At 38.4% G+C, this 14,647-nt stretch overlaps 1 protein-coding gene across 1 annotated transcript in view; it reads left to right on the top strand.

Moving 5' to 3' along the window:
• PDLIM4 (PDZ and LIM domain 4) overlaps nt 1–9,195 on the top strand; it is a 79,686-nt gene extending 70,491 nt beyond the window's left edge. Inside the window, exons 4-7 of the mRNA XM_039324945.1 lie at nt 1,836–2,014; nt 5,358–5,515; nt 7,669–7,789; nt 8,291–9,195. Of these exons, the coding sequence (XP_039180879.1) occupies nt 1,836–2,014; nt 5,358–5,515; nt 7,669–7,789; nt 8,291–8,495 (663 nt within the window). The 3' untranslated portion in view covers nt 8,496–9,195. The remainder of the gene's footprint in view (nt 1–1,835; nt 2,015–5,357; nt 5,516–7,668; nt 7,790–8,290) is intronic.
• The last annotated feature ends 5,452 nt before the right edge of the window (nt 9,196–14,647 follow it).

Here is a 14,647-nt window from a genome sequence, read left to right as displayed (position 1 = left end):
AGAGGCATAGAAAACTCACATAAGTTGAGGAATGTGAGGGAAGTTATAACATGGACTTAGCAAATAAATATTCTGAACAGATTTATGAGGATAGATAGATGGATGGATGGATGGATGGATGGATGGATGGATGGATAGATAGATAGATAGATAGACAGATAGACAGATAGATAGACAGACAGATTTTTTAAATCCCAGGTTTATCTTTTTATGAATAACTCAAGGCAGCCAACGTATCTAATACTCCTTCCTCCTCCTATTTTTCACCACAACAGCCTTGTGAGGTAAGTTGGGGTGTGAAAGAGTGACTAGTGCAAGGCCACCTAGCCGGTTTTCATGCCTAAAACAGGACTGGAATTTATAGTCTCCTGGGTTGCTAGCCTGGTACCTTAATCACCACACCAAACTTCATGATGGCATCTTATTTACAGTATCACCTATTTGTTGTTGTTGTTTGTGCTTTATTAACTTTCCTGGGACCTTTAGCTAAAGAATAATAAATTTATTTCCAAAAGCTGAATTATATAAACTGCTTACGGTTCTTAGTCTACTTCTTCCAGCAGAAAATATCCTCTCCAGTTAACTGCTGTTTTTCTTGCTCATTTCTCTATTTCTGTCCTCCAAGTAAGATTCATTTTACTGTAGTTATTTCCACTAGGAATTTCCCTCCAAGTCCCATTTCTAGCACTCCCCAAGGTAAACGGGCAAGGTAGATAATGGCTTTTGCTTCTTCACGTTATTCCTTTTGCTTTCATGGTTAGCACAGTTATGAGAACAGACAGCAAAGGAGAAGGGGAAGAAGAGGAGGGAAACACCTATTGATGCCAGCCACTGTTGATTGTGTATTTAAACAAATGACTAGAGTCCCAGTGTTTCTCAACCTTGACAATTTTAAGGCATGTGGACTTCAACTCCCAGAATTCCACAGCCAGCATTGCTGGCTGTGGAATTCTGGGAGTTGAAGTCCACGTGCCTTAAAATTGTCAAGGTTGAGAAACACTGGACTAGACATTCTATTTTGTAAAACCAAACTCATACATGTTTGTTCTAAAAACGAAACCCCAAATAACTGTAGCACCGTGCATTCTTTCCTTGGCCCATGAGTCTTAACAGATACTTTTTAATTTCACTTTACAGCAGTTTTTGAAAAAGTCCCAATCTCACAGCCTTTGGATGAGGTACAAGAGCAATTTTTTTTTAAAAAAAAAATGAAAACCAAAATACATTAACTGTTAAAATAATAAAATCATTGATGCATTTTAGTATATAGTAATAAATGCTGGCAATCATCCTAAGATTCAAACAGCAGTTTAAAGAGATAGTTTTAAAAGTCTTCCTGATTGAAAAGGAGTGTGAATTAATTGTATTGCCATAATGTCAGACTATAATGACTGTTTCCTAGTCAAGCTCCCCTTGACTTCACATTAATAGATTACAGAGCTTAAAAAACAATAACACTATTATTTTTACAGACATTAAACTGCCATGTTTACATCTGCCCACCCATACATTTATCTTTTCTTATTTGTCTAGGATCAAAACGTTTCCTCAAAGGTAGATCTAACTTGAATATCTATTTCAATTAACGTAGATACAACACAAGTTAAAACAGACATCGTACAGCAGGTGTTTTACACATGTGAAATACATTTATTTTCTTCCTCCTCAAACAGATCCTCTTTGCTGATTCTTTATTCCCCAATTTACGGGCTCCATTAGTATTAAGTAAATATTGTTTGCAGTTGGTGGACCACTTAATGGTAAACTGCCATTTACTGAAAGGGGTGGTTTATTACAGACAAGGGCAACTTATCATGATTTCTTCTTTTGTTTAGGATAATGGACCTACTCTAAACAGGAGACCCATGGCCTTTTCACCTGGAGGAAGTCCAACAGACAACAAGCAGACCTTAAATTTGCAATATAATAATCCTTCACGTCTGCATGCAAACAACAGTCCAGAGACTAGTTTGCCCTCACAGTTGAGTAGTCTCCATATCACAACTCTCCAAAGGTATGGAAGGCTACATGACAATGGAATTGCTTTTGAAGATGCCTGAATTGAATGAATGAAGTAGGGCTGCTGCATCCATGCTGCAAAAATGCAGGCAATTGCTAGAGGGCAGTAGAGAGAAAGGGGAAGCTCTCACTTTTCACATCCCTTTAATGGTCATCTGGATGTTTTAGTCCAGACATGGTACACCCAGTACGAAAAGGTAAGTGTGTGGGGGGAGGGGTTGCACCATTTTTTCCAGATGAAAATCTTCACTCTTTCACACACACTAAAATGACTATGTGCTTCTGTTGGAAGAGCATCCCCCCTCCACCTAAAATGGATTTAAATACTTGAGAAAAGTCATTTTAGCACTATTTTTCCAAGCGATTCAGCCAACTATTCAACTATTTTACTAAAAATGAAACTTTACTACCTGGGCTCCAGAAATCCAGATGGCCAGTAGATGGCAGCAAAATGGAGAAATTTTCTCCACCTTTATGCTGTTTAGTAATATGCCAGGTAGGATAGCCTAATGAAAAAAAACTTACCACATTGATTGATATCATTGTTTCGGAGTTATTTCAAACCCAATTTGTTATAGATTTTAAAATGATTTACAGCTTAGCATGTGACAATAAATAATGATCCTTTCAACGATCATAGGTAAAACAGTGTTTGTGTTACAGATATGCTTTATCTATTAGTACACAATTGCTAAAATAGCAGCCTAATAATTTTTTTCCAACATAAATTGGCAAAAGAAAAATGAAATTCACATTGGAACATTCCCATTTGTCCCAGAGGTGCTTTTCAAAAGGCAACTGAGAACTGAAGAAGCTTCTTGAATGAGAAGTGAGACATTTTCAAGGAAAAATTAAGAAAGTCCAGTTGCCTTTTGAAAAGCACCTTTGGAACAACCATAATATAGATCAGGGGTCTTCAAACTTGGCCCTTTTATGACTTGTGGACAGCCAAGCACGCTGGCCGAGGAATTCTGGGAGTTGAGGTCCACAAGTCATAAAAGGGCCAAGTTTGAAGACCCCTGACCTAGATGATTGAGAATATCCATAGATATTCTGATTTGTAAAGCCATCTAAAAAAACTGTGTAACGTTTTTTATGTATTATTATTTCCCCCCCTCTGTTCAATTGTGCCAATTCTCAGAGAGTAGCTGGACAAGTCTCTGCAGTTTGCTTGGGAAGTTTTTTCAGAAATGGTTTGCCATTACCTTCCTTCTGAGGACTGAGGAAAAAAATGACTGGCTCAAGATCACTCAGCTGGCTTTGGCCTAAGAACTCAGTCTCCCAAGTTTATAGCCTAGTGCCTTAACTATTACACCACACTCTCCCTTTAAATTATATATATATATCTATGCAGTGCTACAAAGTAATAGTTTTAAATAGGCATGAGGAAGCTGTTAAAAATGGGATGAGGATACATTTTTGTAATATGACTATTTAGGCCTGAGATTTAAACTGGTCTTGGCTGCTAGATTAAATTCAGACATCTGGGTTTATACCGTAATAGCAACCCTAAGCCAGTGATGGCGAACCTTTTAGAGACCAAGTGCCCAAACTGCAACCCAAAACCCACTTATGCATCGTCGGACGCTGGGTGGGCGTGGCCCATTGGCTGGGTGTGGCCAATTGGGTGGGCGTGGCTGCGGTGGTAACAGTAGACTGGGTGGGACTAAAAAGTTCAATCAATCAATTCCAACTTTGCAAGATCTTTTTTTTTCCCCACAAGAAGTTGAAATTGACTGATTGAACCTTTTTTTTTTTTTTGCACATGGCAACGGAGGCCTAAAGCGAAAAGGTTTTATAAAACCCAGCTGAAGGCCTAGGATTCAGGCGATGGTGCGTGTGCCCACAGAGAGCACTCTGAGTGCCGCCTCTGGCACCCATGCCATAGGTTCGCCACCACTGCCCTAAGCTATCAGCTAGATTTAAGCACACAGCACCTCAAGTGACCTGCATGGTACATTATATGAATAAGATAAATTCAAACAAATAGAAGTTGGGGCTGGCCATATATTAAGTTAAGATGCTGTATTTTCCAAGTACAAACATACTTTGTTGTTAAATATACACTCTTCTGAAAGCATAATTCCTATCATCTGAAGGACATTATCGTAGACTGCATTTAAATAATGTCTTAGCTGGATTTTATAAACACAGATCACTTGAAAAATAACAGATCACGGCGGTATCCTTTAATATCACGAATAGAATAATACTAAAATGGAAAGTGGCTTGTTAAACATATTTTAGATGTTTCAAATCTATCAAATTAGAATCCACAATCTCTACTGATTCCGGGTGCAAATAAACAAGAAATAGGAAATCCACTCGGGGTGATAAAGGTGAACCCAGGTGAAAAAGATTCAGAGGAATTTCAGCAATTTTGGCTAAAATGGTGGCAATGGGGTCCAGCATTTTTAAGAGTGACCATTCTTGACTGTCATTTCCAAACCCAGTCCATGTTTTTCAGGGACTTTATGTAGTCCAGCACACGGTTGCATCTCTCCAGGGGTGGAGGTTTAGGGCTTCAGAATGCATCATTTAAATAAGGCTGAACTGAAATGAGTTTTTTCTATTTCACACACACACACACACACACACACACACACACACACACACACATCCAAATATATGGGTGGCAAAATAGGGAGATCTCTCTAAGGGACCCAGTATGGTGGTATGAGTGACCATTATTTTTGACTTCTTAGCCATATATGTTTGCCATTTACATCAAAGAAAACATCAAACATTAATTCTTTTTCAAATGTATGATAGATTAAATGCAACCCAGTCCATAAGGAATCAAATTTATAAGGAGTGAAGGTTTTTTTTTTAAAGTAGTATCCCTGAGACAATGTTTGGCAATAACAAAAAAATAACTCCAGTGCCAAATATTATTCAGTGGTGGGAGGACTTCCAATTCCTTCAGTAATTTAATTTAATGCATTTTTTAAAAAATATGATCCATGTGTAACACAGTAATTCAACAAACTGCAGCAGCTGTCTTTCACTTACTGATTAGTCTTAAATGTATGGTTCAGTAGCCAGCAGAATGAACTCAAGGGCTCCTTCATTGGCAATGCTTTGCATATAATAGATTGCACATGACCAACCATCGCTCCAGAAACAAGGAAGGGGAAACAAATGGTTGAATCCTCATTAGTAGACATAGCATTTGTTTGCCAAAAGTTGCAGTTATCAAGCTCGTGATTTGATGAAACAGTTCTAGAAAACATTGTGAAAGAAACTCCTCATAAAAGACTCCTTTTCTTTAATGGACTTTAGGTTGATACCTCTTCAGTTGGCATCAATTGATTGACCTTCATTTTCTATTCACATAGTGCTGATCCTCTAAGGTCTCTATCAAGGAACAAAAATGGAATTGACACAGACTCCGATGTGTACAAAATGCTACAAGATCATGAAAGGCCTGTTTCAGAACCTAAGCAATCAGGATCTTTCCGGTATCTGCAAGGCATGTTGGAAGCTGGAGAGAATGGTAAGCAGCACAAACGTTCCTCTTTTATGCCAACCTTAATGTACATGCCAGTCTTAGAAACCATACGTACAATGATTCTTGATTAGCTGTTTAGGCTGGATTTGGCATTTCAGTCCCCCTATTGTGTCCTTCCCAAGGACCTGGGATAGGCAGATGTTGTTCGATGGTGTTAAAGATACCATCACAGGATATTTTATTTATTCATTTGTATCTCGCCTTTATTATTTTTACAAAGAACTCCAGGTGGCAAACATATCCAATATACCTTCCTCCTCTTATTAATATAATTAACCCAAGTTTATTAATATAAGCTGTTCCAAGTAAAGCTGCCTTTTGCAATCGACTGTGGTTTTGTTAACGCCAATGGCGTTCTTCTAGTGCTCCAGTTGTTTTGAGGTTGCGCCCCAACGCGCATATTACTATTGGTATTATTTTTGCTTTCTTTTGCCACAGTTGTTCCACTTCTAACTGCAGGTCTTTGTATTTTAGTATTGATGTAAGCGGAGAAGTAAAAGAAAAGAAATCAGGAAAACCACCCAGAGTATGTGATTAAAAAGAACAGGGGAAGGAGACACTGACATCAGTATTAGCAAGCAAAGGCTCAGAGCATTCATAGGCTGTTTAAAAAGCAGAGCAGTCAGACTGTGGACATTGGTATCTGCATATCTGTATATTCATAAGCATTACATGCTTCATGTATATAAAGATTTCTCGAGTTCCCTTTTTTCTGCTTAGTTCAAACTACATAGTTTTTTTTCATAATATAATCCTTCAAAAGAGCCAGCTCCTAACATGCTGTCATGCTTTTATTACAGACGTTTAAAGGTCTCTCTGAGTCCTGATATACAGTAAAACAAATAAATCTGGCATGCCAATGCTATAAAAGTGCACTTTAGCAGTGTTATTGCCTTGCTTGATTTCTTTTACATAGCAAGAGGTCATATCTTCCCCCCCCCCCAATCCATAAAGTAAAAACATTTTCTAAATTAGGGAACATCATCTGTCTTGTATTTCCTCCATACAGCTCATTTGTACCAGCTTTCCTTTGTTCCTTTTTAAATCTCTCTCATACCATTTTCCCTGGGTTTTTTTTTTTTAATTTCTGGTTTTATCTAGCAAAACAGAACTTTGTATAATATTCCCATGCTATCTTGCTTTCTTATTCTTATAGTAATGCTACCATTTTAAAATAAACACCTTACGGTTAATGCTGGTCACCTGTTCCCTAAGCTTTATATCATCTGACATATAGCCCGATACTAGCTCAGGAAAAAATCCCATTAATTTCTAAAGGATTTCCTGCTTTCTGTGAATGCAGCCTTAGGATGTTCCTGTCATTCTGGTGATGAAGGAATATGTGTATGCAATAAAGACAACCCCTTACTTTTGAATTCAAGAGAAATTACAGGTATTCCTTGAGTTACAACCCCAACTGAGGCCAAAATTTATGTTGCTAAATGGAACATTTGTTAAGTGAGTTTGCCCCATTTTATAACTTTACTTGTCACAGTTGTTAAGTTAGTAACACGATTGTTAAGTAAATCTGGATTCCCCATTGTCTCTGCTTGCAAGAAGGTTGCAAAAAGGGATCACATGATCCCCTGGGACACTGCAACCATCATAAATATGAACCAGTTGCCAAATATCTGAATTTTGATCATGTGACCATGGGGATGCTGCAGTGGTCATAAGTGTGAAAAATGGTTATAAGTCACTTTTTTCAGTGTAACTTTGTAGCTTTGAATGGTCACTAAATAAACTGTTGTAAGTCGAGGACTACCTGTATTTAAACCAGTGGTTCTCAACCTGTGGGTTGGGACCCCATTTGGGGTCGAACGACCATTTCACGGGGGTCGCCAAACAACGCAGTCCGCTATTTTTCCCCCTTTTCCTTAGCTGTGCTACTCTCTTTTATTCTATTGGCTTTCAAAAGCCAATAGGACTTGTCCAGGCTGTCTCTGCCCTGCTGAGCCCGCCAAAAGTCCCATTCTGCAAACGGTGCTGCACCAGTTGAGTAGTCCTCGACTTACGACCGGTTGGGGTCATTAAAAAGGTTGAGAACCACTGATTTAAACAAAGAAATTTTCATATCTGGGGACATTTCGCATGCCTTAAATCAATAATACTGAAATGTTATCTTACCTTCTTGACAGGTGAAAAGTACGACAAAGTGACCAGTCCAAGACACATTAAATCTCCAGTCCCTAAACTGGGTGGAGCCATGTCTGGCTTGCAGGTGCTCCCTGAGTGTACCAGATGCGGTAACGGCATTGTGTAAGTACACGAATCTCCCCAGAAGCCTTAATAGTTTATGTCCTGTTTGGGAAAGCTAGTGAATAAAAGTGCCATCTGTTTCATTTTAAACTCTCATTGTTATGTATGGGCCATAAAACCACATTATGTGCTGGGTGGAATTATAAGAGCAGAATGGCGTCTGGACTTTTTCTTTCATAGGAAGGCTAATTAAATATGTATTTGCAGCTTTAATGTTCACGAATGTTAGTCTCTTGATCCGGAGTACCTGTGTTGTTCCAAAATTTGGTGGGAACTCCGCACAAAAGAGGATTCCCTGATTTCATTGGAATCCACTTGGCTCACAGATGTGGAATTAAGGAGCAGCTGGTTTTTGCAGATAGTAAAGTCTCTTAGTCTTTGTCTTATGAGCCAGGGATGTGCCCAGAACTGCTTGGCCTTATGTAACAACTCATTGACCTGAAAGAAACATTAATGGTTTTAATATTTAACTTTCTTATCTTCTCTCCTTCACTCTAACAGTGGCACAATAGTGAAAGCCCGTGACAAACTCTACCATCCAGAATGTTTCATGTGTGACGACTGTGGCCTCAACCTGAAGCAAAGGGGCTACTTCTTCATTGAGGAACAACTATACTGTGAGACACATGCCAAGGAAAGGGTTAAACCACCAGAAGGATACGACGTGGTAGCTGTTTATCCGAATGCCAAAGTTGAACTTGTCTAAATAGATACTCTTATTTCCCAGCCAGGGCGAAAGGGCTAGAAGAGAGTCAAAAGGGGTTTATTCTCAGTAAAATACTTTTCAGAAAACAAATGAATTACCCTTGGGACCTTAGATGGGATAGTCCTGGTTGCAGAAAACCTTTGAAAAGAATAATTTCCTTCATTTCTTATAAAACTTTGCTTTTTGTTTGCTGTGCTGTTGATTTTTTTTTTAAAAAAATGCAAACAATATTTGCTGTAGACCATCCAAAATCTATGTAAAAATAGATGCTTTTTTAAAAAAAGAACTTTTCCACATACAACCAGTATTTCTTTTTGTCCCATTTAAAAATAAGGCACTTTAAGAACTGACAGTTTAAAGCATTGCATTAAATTTTACTTTTGTCAATAATATAGATATACGATAAATACTGCTTTGTGGCTTTCAGGGTATAGAACACTGAGACCATGTTTATTATTATTATTAATATAGTTAGAGACATTCTCTTATAAATCCTTCTTCAAGTGGTGTTGTTATAGTTGCTGCCTATTTGTTATTTTAGTTAGGAAACAAAAAAGAAAAATCTTTTTTGAGTTGAGCTTTACTCCTGGTGGCTTCACGCAGGGGCTACCATATCTAAGCTGCCAAAATTTGGACACCCATTAAAACAGGGGTAGTCAACCTTGGCTCTTTTATGACTCGTGGACAGCTGGCTCAGGAATTCTGGGAGCTGAAGTCCATGAGTCATAAAAGAGCCAAGGTTGACTACCCCTAAGGTGACCAACCGTCCTCCTTTAGGGAGGACAGTGCTCCTTTTGTAAGTTCTGTCCTCCCTTGAAAAGTGTCCTCCTACATGTCCTCCTTTTTGATATTTGAAGACTAATCTGCAGGGCTTTTTTCCCCTCATAGAACGCTCAGAACGGCGTTCCAGCACCTTTTTTTGATGGTTTTTTTCAACTTTTACATGAGCTGTGCTACTCCCCCTATTGGCTTTCGAAAGCCAATAGGAATTGCTGCTGAGCGCGCCAAAACACCTGGCCAGCAAACTTTGCACATGCAAGTTGTCTGCAGCGAAGGCAAATTGGCAGGAACTTAGCACTCTTCCTGCTACCCAACTACACCATCTCCTAGTTAGTTCCGAAGATACCTGGAGGAGACTGGAGCGGTAAGTTTCTCTTGATCTTCAGCTCTACTAGGACAATAATGGCTGCGGGTGCAAGAGGCAGGAGCACCGGGGGTGCTGCGGGCAGTGGTGTGAGGGGCGGCAGTGGCCGGCTGCCCCCCGTGCTGTGGGAGCCGCGGGGCCCTCTCTACACGGGGCTGTGCAGGATGGGCGGTGGTGCTGGCAGGGTGGCTGCAGGCGGGGTGTGTTGACGGTGGGCTGCCCCCCCAGGGCCAGAGCCAGCGAGGCTGGTGCTGCGGGTGCTGTGGGGCCCGCTCTACACGGCAGGGCAGCGGTGCTGGCGGGGCAGCTGCAGGCACGGGGCACAGCAGGCGGTTGACCTTCCATGGGCCGAGCCAGCTTTTACAATATTTTTTCTTCTATTTATTTGTGTCCTCCTTTTCATTGTAAAAAAGTTGGTCACCTTACTACCCTTGCATTAAAAGGTAGTAGCAAGCTAGAGGGTTCTGTATGTTTTGTGCCCTCTATGGTTGACTGTTTTGCAGCCTAGATGTGGTAGCCTTATTCACGGACATGGACACTAATTTTTTTGGTAATAATACAAAAGTCATTTCACATTTTTCCTGTGAAATGTGTGATAAACAACCCCTTTTTATTGTCCTTGTGACACATAGCAGCATTAGCAGCTGGAACTTTCTGCTGACCTAATACTACCCTTTAAATTCTCCTAAAGAAAACATTATGGAAACCCATAATTGACCCTGAGCTGGTCAAGAGCAGTGAGCAGATTAAAGATGATTTGTGTGTTCTCAGGCTCTTCTAGATCACGTGATGCTGACACTTGTATTAAAATTAAGAACTCTCAAATGTAAAATTCTCTGTAAACAGAAATGTATGAATGCATGTACAGCAAAGAATCAGATATAACAGAATCTTTACATATGATACCAATGTTCTTTTTTGCCTGTGAGATACCATAATCTCTCTTGCTGTTTATTCCTTTGTATCAAATCACACGGACAACTATTTCTATTACTTCCTCCTTTGTGTTTAAACCATAAGATTTTATATTCAAGCCTGAAATATAAAACTGTTCTCAGATTCAGTTTATTTGAATATTCATCTCTGTGGCAAACATTTCAGTCAATATAAAAGAAATCCAAATAACAACAGGGCAAAGACCACAAAGTGATTTTTTATTTTGAGTTTTCAGAACTGAATGTCCTTGGACATACTGAAGTCTTTTCATGTTGGAATGAATGATATGCAGAAGAGTCCATACAATTATAAGAAAATTAAGCCTCATTTCAGACAAATACAGCGACAGACAGACAGACACTTCTTGGTAACATAGGATGAAACTTGCCCAGTGTGAAAACTACATTATGCTTTAACAAGTAAAATGTAGCAACAAGGATGAATAAAAGTATGTACTTTTAGTTAAAACATAGTTCTTTAAACCATTAACACACTGTCTGTATTGTTAGGGTTCTCATTTAAGCTTGATTGACTGAGTTTATTTTTTTTCTGTCTGCAGTTATTATAAATATATATACAGTATTAATAATTCATTTAGCCATGGGGAGTCCAACTCTTTCAGCCATATAAGCTATAGTAGAAAAACACAGAAGCTTTTCCTCCCATCTTTTTTTTTTCTTTGCCCTCCACCTGCCTAATTTTGTTGTAAAAGACTAGTGAAATTCTCATGCATGCAAAGAAGCTGCTGATCCCCTGCCCTTGAAGTACCAAAATTTCCTTTGGTAGCTTTCTGCCTGCCACTGCTTGCAGGGAAAATACTGATGATGTCCTTTCAGAAGGACCGCTTCTGCTGCATCCTATTTTTAGCCATCAGTAATAGGGAAGGTATCTCAGCATTGCATTGCTGTTTTGCTTTTTGGTTTTTTTTTTTTTTTTGCTGACTGATTAAACAGGAATACCTTTTTTGGTGTATCAGTATGAAACTACCGTATATGCCGGCGTATTAGGCGACTCGGCGTATAAGACGACCCCCATCTTTGTCGCCGAGCCGCATTCCTAGAACGTCGTCTTATACACCGGAAACTACCAGTATTTCCGGCGTATAAGACGACTCGGCGTATAAGACGACCCCCGTCTTTGGCGCCGAGTTTAGCACTTCCGGAAGTCGTCTTATACGCCGGCATATACGGTAGTTAATTAGTTCCTACAGCACTCACTGTGTCACTTTTTTTCACATTAGCTCTATTATGCAAGGTTTCCTGTCAGGTGGGAAAACAGTCCTATTTGAATTCTTCAGTAGCTTCCAACTCTTAAGTTATCACTAGTTCTTATGATTTTTCTGACCTAATATTTATGCTTTTCTCTTCATGGAATCATTTCAGTAAATCCAGGAATATTTATATAATATTATAGTTATTAATCAAGCAATATTGTTGTTGTTTCATTTCTTGGTTGCCAAGAGATAGCTATTTCTTTTGCAACAGTTGTGAACATTTGCTCCAATTTGGCTTATTTGTGTTGATCCTTAGAGCCTCAGGTATGATTATACTGTTTTGTGGGTTATAGTTTGAAGTGCTCTGAGGAACGCATATACTATGAGCCTACAATTTTACAAATTGCTGGGTGCCTTTAAATTCAAAATTGGTACCTAATCTCTCTGGTCCTTGAAATCCAGTTGATAATTCACAACATCTGGTTTTATTGAAGGATCTTCCCAGTTTATCTCACATCTCTTTTGTCCTTTCATTATCAAGTGAGTTTGATAAACAAGCAATCTTTCTTGACTTGTATTTAGGATTCTGCCTGTAGGGCGCATTCTAATGAAGCGGCAGACTGCCTGTCCGTGGTCCTTTGCACAAGTGCCTTGAAACAGCCACCATAATTTCCAGATTAGAAATAAAGATGTTTTTACAAATGTTTCTGGGTGAGCAATTTACCTATATGCCTTGCAACCGTTTCTTGAAATCAAAAACTACCGTAAATCCAGTCATTTTAATCAGATACTTCATTAAATATAATTTTGTTTTCATTCAAACCTGCTTGGCAAAATTATTTCAAGAATTCACAGTGTGAATACAATTTAAGGAACAAGTATGTGTTTCATTGTAATGGCTTAGAATATTCAGACCTTGATTCTAGTTTCCTTAAAACATTTATCAGTTTAAAAACTGCTAAAGTCGATCATACCTATCACTTTCCTTATGCTTATTTTTTTCATTTTGCTAATAGTTATTGCAATAAAGCTGAAAACTAAAAGGTGGATATCTCTCTATATACACATGCTATAATAATCATATAGTTGCTTGACAATAAAGAACATCTCATAGAATAGAAAGTAACTTGCAAATAAATGAGCCCAGATATTTCTGGATTGAGTACTGCATCACAAACCTGATATAATCAACTTTTTCTCTTGTGCAGTGAAACACAGGTTTCTGAATATGTTAGGCTATAGATCAGTTTGCATTGCTCTTGGTTCCCCACTTCAGTTTCATTTCAAAGGCTGTTTTTCACCCTGCGGGAGTCTGCTGTCTACTTCAGATCTTTATAATAATAGTAAAACATGTGGCCCATGTTGGAAATTCATTAGTCTTGAACTGTGAGCATTATAAATTGCATACAACTAATTGTGAATAATTAGTTAATTCAATTATCTATTTCAGGCTTTCTTGTATGCAAATAACTTTACTAGCCAAGGAATGAAACTTTCTTTTTATATTTTATCTGCATGGAAATTATTAACACTCAGAATTCCTACAAATTTGTCTCTTGCTGGTTTCTTTTCTAAATTGATGATTCACGCGGTATTGAAATTGGAACCATCTTGCACAAGAATATTTTGTTATAAATTCATTTCCTTCTAGCTGTGCCCCTTATCCTACAGACCTTTTTTGTAGCATATTATTAAAACTGGAATATGGTTTGTTGCCAGTTCAATCAAGGGATAAGACATTTTTTATTTGTGCGGGTTAACTATTCAATAACAGAGAAAAGCATTTTAGGAAAACATATGGAGTTTAAATATATTATGAGTCTACCTGATTATCAAATGAATTATGATTTAACTATTTCATCATCACTACTATAGCCTCAGAAGTTTTTTTTATTATTTCATAGTCAGTCATATTCAGAAACTATGTGGTTGGTAATATATTTCCCTTATATTGCCAGCCATCAGAATCTTGTGACAACCATTTACAAGATTTTGATATCCCTGATCACACATTCATTTCAGCACTGGTACACTTCAACTTAAAAAAGGCAAATTTTGTCACTATGTCCTTTAGTACCAAAGGGGAACTCTATTGAGGTATTTTGATCATGGATCATCCATTGAGAGCAGGAATGGATGTTGTTTTCAATCTTTCAATTCTCATTAATGTCTCCTCTGGGGGGAATCTTCCAAGTCTCTGGAGTAGATTTTGAGGAGAAATTGGGAACAGGGCTATAAAATAAATGTAAAGAAGAAAAGGCTCTATTATGTGACCCAAAATCTACTTGGATGACTTTGAACTTCACTCTTAACATATGGGATACAATTACTGGCAATAGATAAGGTGGAGGGCTTTTTAAAAAAAAATACTAGACTGGATCATAACCAGAGTTTCTCTGCAAAGATGTCTTTTAAAACACTGAATGAACCACTGAATTTGGTTAAAGTGCCAATGTCTTTTCTTACACAAACAGTAGCAACTCTGTGGGGTCCTTGGTGCTTTCTGAGCTTGGTTGTTTTCTTGCAAACTCTAGCACTGAGGATGTTACCTGGTTTGGTAATGAAACATCTGCAAGAAAACAATCAAACTTAGAGAGTACCAAGGACCCCACAGTTCAGCCGTGAACTACAAATATTTTCTTCTGTTAGTAGAAGTGCCACAAATATAAAAAGCCATAGAAGCAAAAAGCCATAAGGACATCATAGTATTTTATTTTAGTACAGAACAGACTTTTTCTGAAGCAGAACTGATGCCCATGAGAAGATATCTATGAATGGAGGAAATGCCAAGGGCAAAAAGTTGTGCGGTGAGAGAAGATAGCCTTCTGCACTGGTCCCACAGATTAGGAAGAGTTTAAG

Source organism: Crotalus tigris, unplaced genomic scaffold, assembly GCF_016545835.1.
Source record: "Crotalus tigris isolate CLP2741 ecotype Arizona unplaced genomic scaffold, ASM1654583v1 scf7180000024310.2302065, whole genome shotgun sequence".
Taxonomy (NCBI): domain Eukaryota; kingdom Metazoa; phylum Chordata; class Lepidosauria; order Squamata; family Viperidae; genus Crotalus; species Crotalus tigris.
This window is presented reverse-complemented; position numbering and strand designations above follow the sequence as displayed.